Source organism: Amblyomma mixtum, chromosome 1, assembly GCF_055824585.1.
Source record: "Amblyomma mixtum isolate Tamu chromosome 1, ASM5582458v1, whole genome shotgun sequence".
NCBI classification, from domain to species: Eukaryota; Metazoa; Arthropoda; class Arachnida; order Ixodida; family Ixodidae; genus Amblyomma; species Amblyomma mixtum.
The window spans coordinates 315,485,146-315,499,753 of record NC_143012.1 but is presented as its reverse complement, the minus strand read 5'-3'; the positions used below and the strand labels follow the sequence as shown (position 1 = coordinate 315,499,753).

General features: G+C 42.4%; 1 protein-coding gene across 1 annotated transcript; it reads left to right on the top strand.

The window, feature by feature from the left end:
• The first annotated feature begins 129 nt into the window (after positions 1-129).
• Positions 130-14,608, top strand: LOC149372546 (uncharacterized). The gene is made up of 7 exons (XM_089567045.1): positions 130-330; positions 4,144-4,375; positions 5,657-5,782; positions 8,059-8,137; positions 9,029-9,060; positions 11,884-12,124; positions 14,237-14,608. Exons 1-7 carry the CDS (start codon positions 239-241, stop codon positions 14,287-14,289), a joined length of 855 nt encoding a protein of 284 aa, XP_089423171.1. The 5' UTR covers positions 130-238; the 3' UTR covers positions 14,290-14,608.

Sequence of the window (14,608 nt, the reverse complement as noted above, 5' to 3'; positions counted from 1 at the left end):
AATTATCATAACTGTAATTCGTTTTTAATAAATGCAATTAATTATTTTTTATTTATTGACGCGGTATTATTTAAAAATATTTTGTCTGCATTAACATTGTTTGCTTGGTGCGGGACAGAAAGGGCGATGGTGCGGGGATTTTAAAGGGCGGCAGCGTTTTGTTTCGGTTCGCCCGTGTTCGCCCACTGCTGTGCGCCGTTTGCCCGCGTTGTTTATTTTCACCGACGTAGCTCCGAAAATGGCCACGGGAGATATACGGAACAACCTGAAGATGCTCAGCTCGGAGATCCGGAGCGTGAAAACACCTTCGTCTCTTGTTAACCTCGAAGGGTGAGGAGGCCCAATGTGCTATTAACCTCTCGACAACCCTGGTTTCAGATTACAGGCTCGCCAATTTCTCGCCAAAGGGCAATGTGCTTGGCGTCGTAATCGGCGCCCGCAGTCGTTGTTTCGCCAAACTTTGCGTTAATAGGGACCCTTGAGATCGCGCTTCTTGGCGAACGATCGTTTCCTGTCGTGTATCAGAGATCATTTCGCAGCGCACAACAAGGGATACCATGCAGCAAATAGTGCGTGTCGTTGGCCTCATTGTGTCGCGTGCCGGAATGCCAGCTTTACAAGCATCCCGCTCACCTCTTTACGCTGTGAATGTCTAATCGATCACCAGCATTATTCTACTCTTCCGTGCGTTCTACATTCCCCTGCTTCATTTCTGCCGTTCGAAAAATTTCGCACTTCTCTTGTATATTTCTGCGTCTCTTTCGTTCACATACTACTTATCACAAGTCAATTGCGGGCCTTCACGTGAACAACCTAATTATAAACTGTTTTGTTCTGCAACTCCGACGCCCTGTACCGGCGATTAGCAGCTTCGTCGCTTAGATATATCTGGTGCTTTGTGACGTGATCGACGGATAAAGGGTCGTTCTCACCGGAATTGCTCATGACTGCAGCAGAACACTTTGTATGTGCACGCAGTGTGTCACGTATGCGCGCTGGGTGCATTATGGAAGATCGTCGCGCATTTTTATGTTGTCATATTAACTGAGCTTATTACCAGACATATGCCGAACAATTACTGTAAATTGAGCGAATATTTTTATGCCTTGTGCCCTCGTACCTATCGCAGCTAGTTTACGTTCTGAAAATGGGATCTTAATAAAAAATTTCTATAAAATTCATTTGAGCTTAAAATTATTTACAGCCACACTACTGTTAATCTTCGAATATTATCTATAGTACAGTGATTCATGTGTTGTTAATAAAAATGTATTTCCCTCCTCATTGCAGTGTGAGGGCTTTTTGGCGTAACATAGATGAATAAATAAAATAAATGAGTAAAAAGCATTACGTATGGGAAACTAATAAACTTATAGCCACGACACACTGGCAAGCATGCACATGTAGTATGGACAGGATGGATCGCTGTATTGTAACTGTTTCATTTGAACAAGCAGGTGCAATCACTGTGATTTCAGTCTGTATCTTGCAGCAAAACAGCTTTTAATACATCCTTTTAAATGGTGCAAAAATGTGGTTTGCACACAAATTTGTATGTTATAGTATTGTGCTGTAGAAATAATGGGGTGGTGGGGCTGTTTCAGCAATGTTTTGTACCGAAATAAAAATGGCCAAACACATCTCAGTATACAAGTTTCCAGACAGTTGTTAAACCACTAAGGATTGAACTTCCTCTCTATATTCTGATCACTGTGCAGATGTTATGAACATATACTTCTCTTCTGTTTTCACCTGCAAACTAGTCTTTAGTGTATCCAGCCATCCTAGCGGTGATTTCAGCCAGATGAAAAAATGAAAATTGCTTTTTGACTAAAGGAAATGGCACAGGAACTGTCTCACATCTCTGTGGACACCAGAACCAGGCCGTAATGGAAGAGATTAAGGAGCGAGTGAAAGAAGTGGAGGTCTCCGAAATAGTTTCGACCACCTGGGAATCTTTAATGTGCACTGACATCGCATAGCACACAGACGCCTTTTCGTTTTGCCTCCATCTGATTTCCATTTCTACTGAAAGCTTAGCTAAACTTACTGACAACTTGAAGCCCTCTTAACTCTTCCATATAGGGCTGACGACATACTAAAAGGCACTAAAGAAATTTTAATATTCTATAAATAATAAAAATATTTTATAAATATTTTATTATCATCATTAAATAACTTTCTGTCAATCAGTTTCAAGTTGTTCAATTCCAAATGACAGAAAAATAAACAAGGTTGTCATGGTTTTCAAGGCAGGCAATTGTTCTGACCCGACAAACAACTGCCCAATTTCACTATCTTGTATTGCCTGTAAAATGCTGGAACATGTTATCTATACTTGCAAGTTGCATTTCACGTGGATGATAACACACTTTTTGGCTGACCGACATGGATTCTGTTCTGGTTTTTATGTGATGCCCAGCTTTATACAAGCTTACTGCCAAACTTAAACTTAGATTCCTCATTCCAAACTCTGATCATCTATCGTCCTAAAGCATTTGACTGGATTCCACATCAACATTTGATGACTAAACTCTCCTCTCTTACCCTTGATCCCTTTATGCTGTCATGGATTTCCTCCTTCCTCTTAGACTGCACTATGTTTTCTGTTAGTGATAACTGTCGCTCCAAAACCACCAGTCATTTCAGGCGTGCGTGGTCCACTTTTATTTCTAGTCTTTATTAATGACCTTCCTACAAGTATCTCATCTACAGTTTGCCTCGCCGCTGACGAATGCGTACTTATACCATTGCATAACGACTACCTCTGCATCAGTCACTCTAACAGAGAGACCAAAATCTAACAGAAAACTGGTGCGTCACCTGGCTGATGAAACTTAAAAGGTCCCTGAAAAGAATGAGGTTGCCTGTAATGCTATTGGGTGTGTTGTAGTTTCAATCTTGGTCTCAGCAGCTGCATATAATTGGAAAAGAAATACAAAAATGTTTACATGCCAAGATTTCAGTGTATGATAAAAAAACCCTTCACTATGGTGTGCCTTCTAGTCTTAATGCAGCTTTGGCACATCGAAATTTGTTAATTTAGAAGGTATAAGGTGGCCGCAGCTGGCACAGGACAGGGTTAATTGGAGAGGTGTGGGAGGGACCTTTGTCCTGCAGTGGGCGTAGTCAGGCTGGTGATGATGATGATGAAGTAAGACTTCACCTAGATGTTCTATGCAAGTAGTGAAATCTGTTGCTCTTTTTCAATTTACGACTTTTGCTTGCTTTCTTTTAGCCCTGATTTGTTTTATGATCAGGGATCTTCATCACAGATATGCCTGCTCTAAGTTCGCTCCTAATTAACCCTTTCAGGCGCTTTGTACGCAATTGTGTAAGCGGAAAACTTGCAACTTTTTCTGAGAAACTGGAGCACTTAACAGTGATTTCATTATTTCAGTCAAATTGAGCACCCTTCTTGTTGCAAATAAGTTGCTTTTTTGTGTCATGTAGCGAATGCAGTAAATAATATTTCACATAAGAGTGAGCTAGGTAGCACTTTGTCCGCCGTTTTTGTGCAGACAGATTTTGCCGCGAGTGAAAACGTCGATTATTTTTTGCTCAATTTCGAGCGTAATGTGAATCTTCTAAACACAGAGCGATTCCACGATCTCTAGGGTGTTTACCTGACACACGAGAACATTTCGATGTTATTATTTCTAACAAATCTGACACTTTGGACGGAATTCTCCACATCGTTGTAAGAACTGACCGGCTGGTTTTTCACATTCGAAAACTAACAAATTCCCTTTCTTGAGGCCTGAATATACTACTTAGGTGAAAAAATAATTGATTTCAGTGAAAACAAAGAATGACGCCTGAAAGGGTTAAGCTAAAACTACTCAAGTCAAAGTAAAATTTATGCTGAGGCACAACACTTTTGTTTGAAAAGCACATTCTTGGAAAAAATTTGGAGCTAATTACCACAGTGAGTGTTTTGTGACAACAACACAAGTGTTCCAGTCAGTACTTTTGTCCTGAATAAGTGCCTGCCGGTATACCATTTCAGGTGCTTGATGCCATGAGTAGATGCTTTGAGTTTGGGGGTATTGTTGTTCTCTGCACTTTTGTTTGCTCTCTGCACAGGTCTAGATGTTGTGTAAAAATGTGCTCACTGTTTGTTCTCTCACTTTCATGTTGCAGGATGATGGCTGGTGACCCAGAGGTCTACCTGCCAATCTACGACTACCTGTTCCAGTGGTACAACACACGGCTGGCCAATGAAATTCTGAAGCGGGACCTGAAGCTACCACCATACAAACACAACAGGACCAAGTTCCTGGATGCCATGTACCTGGTTCTTCGCGAGCTTTTCCAATGGAAGCCCCCCCTAAGCACTGCACAGTTCTTTTCATCTGGCTATGCAGAGAAGAAGGTCTGCCACTTTTGTTTACCATGTTGACAGTAGTGGTGTTTTCACCAGTTTGCTTAAAGGGGCCCAAGATGTTCTTACCAGCCCTCTCCCTGTTTCTTCCATCCTCACAGCTCACTGAAAATAAGCTGCCACCACTGACAAATTCTGTTGTAAGAGTAAGAGAAAAAGGCATGTTTACAAGTGTTATGCTGAGAAGCATAAAAAAAATGCACGAGTTGGCATTTGACTGGCTTATAACCAAATCTGCTCCTGTAACCTCTAGCATTCTAGATTGTTGAAAGAAGAGGGGAAAGCCTCAGGGCCAAGCTGAAAGAAGCTTTGGCAAGCTATGTTTAAGGGCCCTTCAATGTGCTTTGTGTTAGAGCTCCACTGTTCTTACTTGCTTGTGGAAGTTTAGGATTGCTGTATGGATCACTGCATAATTAGTTGCATTAACAAGATTAAATACAAGCCCTGTCTCTAAAGTTCTGATTGTGAATCTGCAAAAACTAAGAATTGATTCTAGTCACTTTTAAAGTGGCCCGCATTATTGTCTCTACCATGATGCCGTATCTGCAAGTTCCCAAAGCGGCTTGTGAACAATTCTGAATGGTTTTTTGAGCTCCATTACCTTGATGACATCAGGTCGTTCTTTCAGTGATCTTTCCGCCTTCTCTTCACTCATGATTAAATCTCTGCTATTATTAGCTTTGTATAAAAAATGTGGTGTCTTATTGGCCAATGATGCCCATGCTTGTGCATAATTTGATTTTAATGTGCTGTTGAGTTTAGGCACTCATTCTGGTCACAAAAAAAAAAAAAGATATATTTTGTACAATGATGTAGGCCATTGTAAAAAGCCATGCTACTTGCACACACTACCAAAACTTATGCCACCCGTACCTTCAGTTGAGGTATTGTATCAGCCTCAAAACCTCATGGTTGAAGATTGTGTTATACTGCTGACTGATGAAGCTGAAATATTAAACTTCCATGCTTTTCTCCTGCAGTTGCTAAAAACTGTAGTTTGTAAATTGCCATATCTGGAGAGCACTGCACCCTTTTAACAAAAATAAAGGTTCCAATTAAATAGGGTGACAAGTCTGCCTAACTGGTTTTTAATCATCTTTTCACTACCATGCTGTGTTCACCATGGAGACACAAATTGGGCTGAGGACGTGCTTTCCCTTATGCCTTATTTGTGTCATTGTGGTGAACATAGCTCAGTAGTAAAAACATTCGAAAGATCCTGCAAGCCTTGCCAGGTCTAAAACGTCCTCTTGCATTTATGTTTGTTTGCAGATCATCATGTGCAGGGACATTGTGAAGCTTATAAAGGAGTACAGCAGCTCCCAGAAGGCAGTTGGTCAGGCTGCGACGAGCCCTGCTGGCACAGCATCTAGGCCAAGGACGCAGAAAGTGCCCCCTGTAAGGACCAAGTTTTGTAGCGAAAGCTAAACTAGGCTAGCAGAAGCGCATTTCGCGGTGCCTGCCAAAGACCACCACTGCGCATGCGCCGTTACCAAGGCAACCAGTACCATGGCAACCATGGCGCTGCTCGGACTGTCAATCATAAGAAAAGAAAAGAGTAAGAAAAGAAAATTGGGGTCTAGGTAGGAATCTTAAACCGGGCCACAGTCATGCGAGACGGGGACGCTGCCACGACACTTTCAATTTCAATTCATATTTATTTACCAGAATACTAGACGGTCTCCAGGGCTAAAAGTTGCAGCCAGCATCTTGACTGGGCCCTGGAGCCGTTTACAAAGGCAACAGCAGTCTTCGGTTCCGAGCAGCACAACAAAATATTCACAACGCTATGAACAAAAATGTACAAGGAAATAGAGACATGGTAGAATATTTGTAATTGCAATCATACTCTCATTTACAACTGTGAAAAGTGTATTCGTAGTTGCTTTGGCGATTTGAAGGTTACTTGTCTGAGTTTATTTAGCAAGACCGGTAGGTTGTGTTTTAATGATTGCAGTTTGTACTGAGTGCGAAAAAATGGAACGAACCAGGGTTGGGAAATTCGAGTTAAAGAAGCAGCTCTAGGCTGCAGCAGCGCTAGAGAAAGAAGGAAACTTTGAGTGTCATGTTGAGAAAAATAGAAAACATGCAACAAGCGATGTTCATAGTGATGGTCAAAGCTAACAATATTATATTCTGCAAATAAATGTCTTGTTGTAGACTGACGGTCAATGTTAGCTATGTTACGAATGTACCTTTTTTGAAGAACTATTATTTTGTCAGTGTTTGCTCTTGTCGTGCTTGCCCACACTAAACTACAGTAGCTCATGTGCGGGGCAAATAATGCATTATATAGTTGAAGTTTAACCTTTTGGGGCAAGAAAGCACGACATAGAGATACGGCTCCAGTCACTGAAGAAATCTTGTTTGCAACATAGTGTATATGAGTGTCCGAACTCAAATGGCAAGAAAAATACACACCAAGAATTTTATGAGAATTTTATGACGTTAAGAGCCGAATAAAGGCACATCTAGTGAATGCATAGTTCTTAAAAACATATCTTCGAGATATGTATGAAGGTCTACATGAGTAAATATGAGCGTGTTAATTACAGATGTTGCAATCAAGCGAGTACCAAATTTCATCCGTCTCCGGTAAATCTCCTCTGTGCTTGGCATGTAGTAGAAGCCCCATCATGCGGCACCCACTGAAAACCTCTCTCGCAATGCACAGCACTGGCCCAGCAGGTGGTAGACCGCGCACAGCTCCCGTGCCGTGTGAAAACGAGGCGAGAAAGGCTAAGTGGGTGGCCGAAACGCCCGAAGAACGGGAGGAACGTCTCGCGAAGAGATGCCGCCAAGTATTTTTCTTTAGTTTGCTATCTGCTAATCTTTAATTCCTCGACATGGCAGTCGTGTGGTGCCAGTACTGGCCCCTTTTTGTAGTACTATTGCAAATCTTGTGACGCTAGCCGGCCATTTCTTTGCTAACCTTCTTGTGACTTGTCTGCATACGGAACGTTACACTAGGATTGCAGCTGCTCAAGGTAGTCACTACTGCATTTGTTGTATTTGCTCGACTGTCCTGCACATGCAGTTTTTCCTTGCAGTCAGGATTTTATAAAAAAAAACTGATGTTCGTAGAGCTTTTTTGCATCCAGTTCTGATGTGTTTTCGGTCACAAAACTTCATAGCCAACACACTGACTGGTTGTGGACAGAGTGTAAACGCAAGAGTTTTTTTTGCTGAAGTAGCAGTGCCAATTTATTTCCATGACGTTGACAGCAATATGTGGAGTTCTTCTTTGTCATGTTTGGTCACAAATCTAGAGCATGGTAAAAGATCACTCTGGCCGTAGGCCAGGTAAGTTTGGTGATGTATGGCATATGTATGTGTAAGCTTGTATTTCTGGGTTGAAAATATGCTAGAATTAAACTCTGTAGATGGTTTTCTTGGTATGTCAGAGCTATTTTGGCCATTACATATACAATGGTACACATAACATCTTGTAGTATCCTGTCCCAGGACATTGGATAGCAATTAAATCCCTGAAACAGTGAAATTCAGTGGTTTGCACAACCTTTAGCATTTCTTTTGGCTGACAAGCACTGTTGTCTGTCTCTCATTGCCCCAAAAGCTCAAACATCTGCTCAACAGTAATCTGCCATTTTACTCTACATGCCATGCCGCCATGTCATGCCATGCTTTACATGCCATTTTTCTCTTTCCGCTAGGCTAAATCCAATGCTGGTGTAGCGAAGCTCAGCCAGCAATCGGCAGCCCCTACTAATGGCACCCTCAGCAGAGAGAAACGTATGTGCACACGTTACTTACCATCATGTCTTGGTTTGCCTACACAGCGGAACTTTGCTGCTTTTGCTTTCAAAGCTCATTTCAGAAAGTGGCCCAAGGTCAGCAGATGAATGTTTCAAGCACAGAGAAAGAATGTTGCGGTTTTCAGCACTGTGAGTAGTGCACCTTATAGCAGTGTGCAGGTTAACTATTGTTAGCTATTTAGCTACTGTTAGCTATGTTAGCGTTAGCTATTGTTTTAAATAACCCGTTGTGTATGTCATTCTGTACGAATTTGTAACCGCTCTCTCCCTTCTCTAATGCCCTCCAAGGGCCATGAAGGAACCTGAAATAAATAAATAAAAAAGAAGTGGAGCATTCTGAAACACTACGGGAACTTAGTATTGTCCACTAGGTAACATTGAAATTCACCATCAGAATAAATAAGTGATAAGGCAAGTTTTCGAAGTAGAAAAACAGCAGTCAAGCAAGTAGAAGGGGTTCTAAGGTATCTTTTTTTAAAACTGCTGTTTCTGTTTCTGATCCTTGCCTTTTCTCTTTATTGCTTAAAGCTGTATAGACAGGCCTTGCAGAGTATGTGCAAAGCTCATATCGCAGAGTCAACACATAACCACGCCACTTTCTTTCTTGTGTTTTGATGATGTGTTTGCTGCCCTCTCCTCATGTTAAGAAAAAAAAATACATGTCGTTTTTCTTTCATTGATGCAATAAAACTCGTTGATATAGCTGAAGCTGTAAAGTATTGCAAGAATAGAAGTAAACTTGGAAGGGGGGGGGGGGGGGGGGGAAGAAACTGTGTTTGGGGGGAAAGTTGTGCAGTGCAAAGTGCAGTGTCACATTCCACATTCACAATGATTGGCTTTCACTGCATGGCATTCTTGCTTTCCTCAGCGCCATCATCCAAGGCTGTGCTCAGTGCAAAAGTGAGTGACTTTTTTTTCTACTTCTAACTATGACACAATGTCCGAGCTGCAAGGCTCTGGTGTAAAGTGCAGAATAAATCTTTAATGCGCTTCTTATTCCCGAACATTTGCACATGTTTAACTGCTACTATGAGCATGCCATTGGGTGCTAAGGATTTTCCTGGTCACTCCTGTGTTTACCACAGGCTGCAGTGCCCCCAGTACAGAACAGAACAGCTGAATGGCAGCAAATTCCTATAAACACTGTAAAATACAGTCGAACCCAATAATAATGTGCAGATGTAATGAAGACACGCCTATTATGAACCAGTGTGATGCTACCATCAAAATATGCATTAGGGTAATGGCAACTCCTCTCAGATACAATAAACAACTTTGGCCTTACAACTCAGTTGTAGCGAACGAAGAGGCGCCGTAAACTTTCCCCTCGAAGTTGAAGAACTTGTGCTTCCAGCATGTGCAAAATATCAAAGAGTCTCTCTGCCCCCACAACAGCAGCACCATGGACAGAACACATCGACCCAAAAAAAGCAATAAAAAGACTGTATTCAAAACTGCTGACCGAGCGCTCACCGATGACCTAGGCCAATCATTGCCTGCTTGTTCTGCAGCTGTGCAAAGCAGATCAAGTGGAAGCAGGAGACAGTGGGTGCGAGACAGGGGCAGCGTCTAAAGAGAAGCTACTGCTCACGGTAGTCGATTAGCTAACAGCAACGATTTGAGGAGTTTGAATGCCTTGATGGCCATGCTGCTCATCTGCCCCAGTAGCCTCCATCTTTTGTGCGGCCACCACGAGCAGGCAGCGTCAAACACTGGCCAGTGCAGCTGATACATTCTGTGTTCCACGAGCACTGCACTACCTTCATCACAGCATGCACCCAGGAATGATAGATGATGATGATGAATTTTTATGCCGCAATGACATCCGTGGCCAAAGAGCGCCATGGCACAAGGTTTTTTCTCTTCTACTCAAGGTGGGGTCAAAGACCTATTTCCCAAGCATTTCACCCCAATTAAGCCGAGCACCAGACCAGGGGAAAGCTTGTACCCATTATATCACCGGTGGGTACCCGGCGGCACTGGGGATCGAACCCCGTACCTACTGCATGCGAGGTAGATGCTGAAATGAGTAAGCCACTGCTGCGGTCCCAGGAACGCTCAATGAAGGTGTCGGAAACACAAGTGATCAAACACATGTAGGTTTGTGGCAATGCATCGCTGATGCATATCTGGCCAGATGTTTCCTCGGATCACTATGTTTGTGCAGACGACATCGCAGAGCGTGTGTGCACTGACGAAGCCGTTGTACACGAAGTATGAGCGCTCCCCTTCTGCTATGAATGTGGTATGGCCGACCTGCCATTAGCTTCAATGAACGCTTCAATTGTGATTAGTTATATCCCATCCCTGAAGCTGCTTGTTGGTAGCAGTGATCTCGGTGAAGAGCACATGACCGCCCCGGAGAGCCTGGAAAATGCAGTGGTAGGGTCTGCTTTAAAGAAGTAGATGGCATAACGACGTTTTTAAAGAAATATATGCCACTTTTGGCAGAGCTAACATTCTTAACTGTAATACGGAGAGTCCATTTACTATGAACATTGGATACAATGAATAAAATCTGTGTGACAGTCAGGTTCGTTATAAGTGGGCTAAACTGTATTACATTCAATCCTTTGAGCTAAGACATCATGGGGCGTTGTAGATCTGTTCAAGTTGATAGGAGTGCCTGCAATATCAAGCAACGTGAGAGCATATCGGCACTATCACTAAACTAACAATGCAAGCATAAGTGTGTAGGATTTTGCGAAAGGACAGTAATTAAGCACTCCGAAAGAAAAATATCTTGGAAATCGTTCTCCACGGTGGCTAGATTCTACCTTTCAGTTGTTGCACATTTCTGCCTTTTCTGTGGCAGCTTCTACTATCATGGCCAATGTTTTCCTGAGGCTGCTCACGACTTTCATCAAAGAAAAAAAGAAACTTTCTGTGCTAAAAGAGCAGCATGCGCTTAGTTGCTTATCTCATAAAAGCCACCTGAAAATCACCGTTGACCTTGCAAGTCTGAGAAGAAGGTCTGGATATGTAAGCGCTTTTAATAAAAATACTTTATAGTGGCACTGCAAGTATTTGCATGATCGTGTGTGTTGAAGATTATTTGCTCATCTCATTTTTTTTTTATACATGTTGGCCTACAGGAAGCTTAAGAGCAGTCCCAAAACTGTTCAGTGTATCAAATTATTCACTTTGTACCAAAAGGACATTATAAAGTTGATACCTCTAATTATTTTTCTTACTCCTCAGGTTATAACACGAGACAAAGGCATGCACTAACAATCACCCCTTTGAACGCGCGAAATAACTGCTTTAAATATTCTTTTTTTCCGAGGACAATTACTGATTGGAACAAACTTAATAGCGAGACTGTTAATCAAAATTCATTACTTCTGTTTGAAAAGTGCCTGTAAATGTTGTGAATTTGTGTGTGTTCATATGCTTGTATTTTGTTTTGTCCCACCCTGCTATGATCTGTACAAGATCGCAGTATCTATAAATAAATAAATAAATAAATAAAAAACAGTTTGCCTGAAAGGGAGCCCACTGTAAACACAAATGATTTCCATACTGTTTGGGAAAAACTAGTGGCTTTCTGTTGCAACACAATATTACTTCACTCCAGCATGCTTTCCAATAATGAGGCTACAGCACACGCATGCAAAGCAGCCGATAACATGTCTAGAACTGGACCGAAAGTGGGAGACAAAACGGAATGCCAGGTTTCCCAAGCAAGCCTCGTTGCAGCTGTGGTGGACGTCTGGTTTGCAGATCGACACCCTGCTGCACCACCTGATGGAGGTTCAGAGCAGCGTCAAGGCCCTGAAGGAGCAAATGCTGCTGGTCATGAACCAGACCGAGACCATGCTGGACCAGGTGCTGCCCGTGGTCACAGAGATTGTTGACGAACTTTACAAGAGGGAAGCTGCAGACACTGCCCCTACCAGCACCGAGCTGAGGCATGAGGCGGACAAAGGTGACAGTGCCATCCGTGAGGAGAGGAGGCAGTCAGGTGAGGGAGTTCTGTGCGGTTTTCACAGTGTTATTTCTTTCTGCAGCTGAACCAGTAGAGGAACGTTAGCGTTCATACCAGTCATTTCACCAAAAAATTAATGATAAGCATCGAGATGGGACATCCCAAGCCTAGTGATAGCAAAATCAAAAACTGGTGCAGCTCTCATGAGTGCATTTATAACTTAGTAAGAGCACAGATGCACGTTTCACGTTTCATCATGCTTGCCCTCACAGGAACAAATCGGTTCAGTAAGCAGGAAATTGGCAAGCATGCTCAAATTTCAGTCCAAGAATATATGACCAAGCTAAATAATCAAGCATTAAAGTGCATACAGACACACAGTAATGGGTGTAGCTGTTGATGCTGCACAAGTGTTATGCCTAAGGCCCCAAACTTTCTACGGTAGAAAACTCTAAATTCCGTGGATGCAAAATAAAGAATCCACGAATTTCTGCGGGAAGCATAAGACACATTAAATAAACATGCAAGTCTATTTTTTCAGCTTTTCAGCACATATGCTTCAGAGGTCCAACTTCTAAAATTTAAGGTGGCTGTTGTAACTTGGCATCAATGTTTCGTGTCATCTTTGCTCAAAAAATGTTGCTTGCTTGATACAAGATGTCCATAATGACTGCAATGGAAGATTGTGTTGGAGGTCATTTCTTCCATTCCAGCCCATATAGACAAAACATTAAAATCTTCACTCATCAAAAACATCACTTTTCCATTGCAGTCATTATACAAATCTTGTATCAAACAAGCAACATTCTTTGAGCGAAAAATTCATAAATTCGAAATGACGCAAGGCGTCTGTCACTGGATTTTGGTTTTCGGGCAGTTTTCAGGTACACTTGCCACTCAGCAGCTAAGAATGGCAAATCTTGACTATGCCCAGGCATGCTTGCAAATTTGAACCTTTCTTCTGGTAGAAACCAGACCTGCAGCGGGTCCTCCTTTGGCTACGGTTGGCCTGAACGGTTTGGGGTTTCGTTATAATCATAATATATATTTAAAAATTTTCCTGATATCTCTAACTTCCCCTCATGTTGCATTCGTGCAAATGAGGTAAATGGTCATTTTCCCGTCGTTCTGCCACCCCTGCTGCGTCTGTAACAACAATTGTATCAAAAAAATTACTTTTGCTTCCAACACAAAATTTCATGAAAAATTCTTAAATATGAGATTTTTCGCAGAATTGCGCGAAACTGGGGGGGCCTTAGTCATGCATTTCATGCTATGTACTCACATTCTCTGCCAGATGCAGTGAAGAATGACACGTTGTGCAGTGTCACAGTTTCACTAAGGACAATTTCACAAAGAACGTGCATAGCCTAGCCAAAGATGTATAATTAAACAAGCCAGGACTTGTCGACTTGAAGGAAAGGTCCAGACAGGCCATAACATGTTACTTGACAACGCGAGACCCACATTGCATGCACGGTGTTTCTGAGTAAATACGAGTAAATATGCAAATAAATACGGTTGTATAACCTTAGATGAAGTGAGAAACATTTCTCGCAGGGCAGGCTTAGGAAGATTAGTGCAGTCGTGTTGCCGTGTGCAGATGCGAAATTTGCGAGTGGCGAGGGCACGAACTGTGCTCCATTTACCCGGTACGGCTCGCTCACGCTGGCAGTTGTTTTCCTGGATCAGCAGTTGCATGCACACCAGAATCCGAAACTACCGAACTGTTTGCTGTTTGGTTTGCAGGTAGTCAGCCGGATCGCACACGAGGGCGCCGTTTTATCGCCATTTATCTCCTTTGCCTCTCACTGCTGGCTTCGTGATTGTATCGTTGCACGTTTATTGCTTTGAGCTCTGCACATGTAGTCATGCCGTCCCACAAGGAACCTCATAACATGGAGCAGGGCAGGAGGCGCTATGTGTCTTATATTTGGAGTCAACTTTTTTGGCTGGCGAGGGGTTCGAGATGGGGTAAATACTGCGCGTTATGACCTTTGTAGCGTTTTTTAGGGAGTGTTTACAAAATTTTTGCGTACTCGATCATTTAAACATATACAGATTAAAAAATTTTTACTTTCACCCATGCGTAATGCAGTTTCAATTTTTTTAATTTACCTTTCTTGTTTGTTTGTTCTTCCCTTGCAGATGTCACTGAAACTGCCACTGTCAAGTCTAAGGGTGAAGTTCTGTTGGACTAACGAGCCAAACAAAGTGCAATGTGCATGTTACCTTCACCGAATTTTTCCACATTCAAGTGGTACGGGTCGCGTCACAATTTAGGTGCATTCTTGCACCATGGCCATACACCAGCTAGGAAGTGAAGAGCAGCTTTTTTTTCCCCTATAGCTTAATTTTGATATTCGTCGTTGCCGGGCTCACAGCAGCAGCACTATTGGCGGCTGCCTGGCTTTACACAAAAACCAAAGTACACAATCTTGTCATTTTTTTACTTCTATGTACAACTTATTTTATTTGTAAACAAGTGCCGGTGAGCAGAAAAATAAATGGTGCCTTTTA

What these genes read in the sequence shown, in the direction of transcription:
- LOC149372546 (XM_089567045.1), top strand. Translation starts at nt 239, where the DNA reads ATGGCCACGGGAGATATACGGAACAACCTGAAGATGCTCAGCTCGGAG. An exon ending in CTGGCTATGCAGAGAAGAAG is followed by an intron (nt 4,376 to 5,656) that starts GTCTGCCACTTT and finishes GTTTGTTTGCAG; the next exon opens with ATCATCATGTGCAGGGACAT. An exon ending in AGGCTGTGCTCAGTGCAAAA is followed by an intron (nt 9,061 to 11,883) that starts GTGAGTGACTTT and finishes TCTGGTTTGCAG; the next exon opens with ATCGACACCCTGCTGCACCA.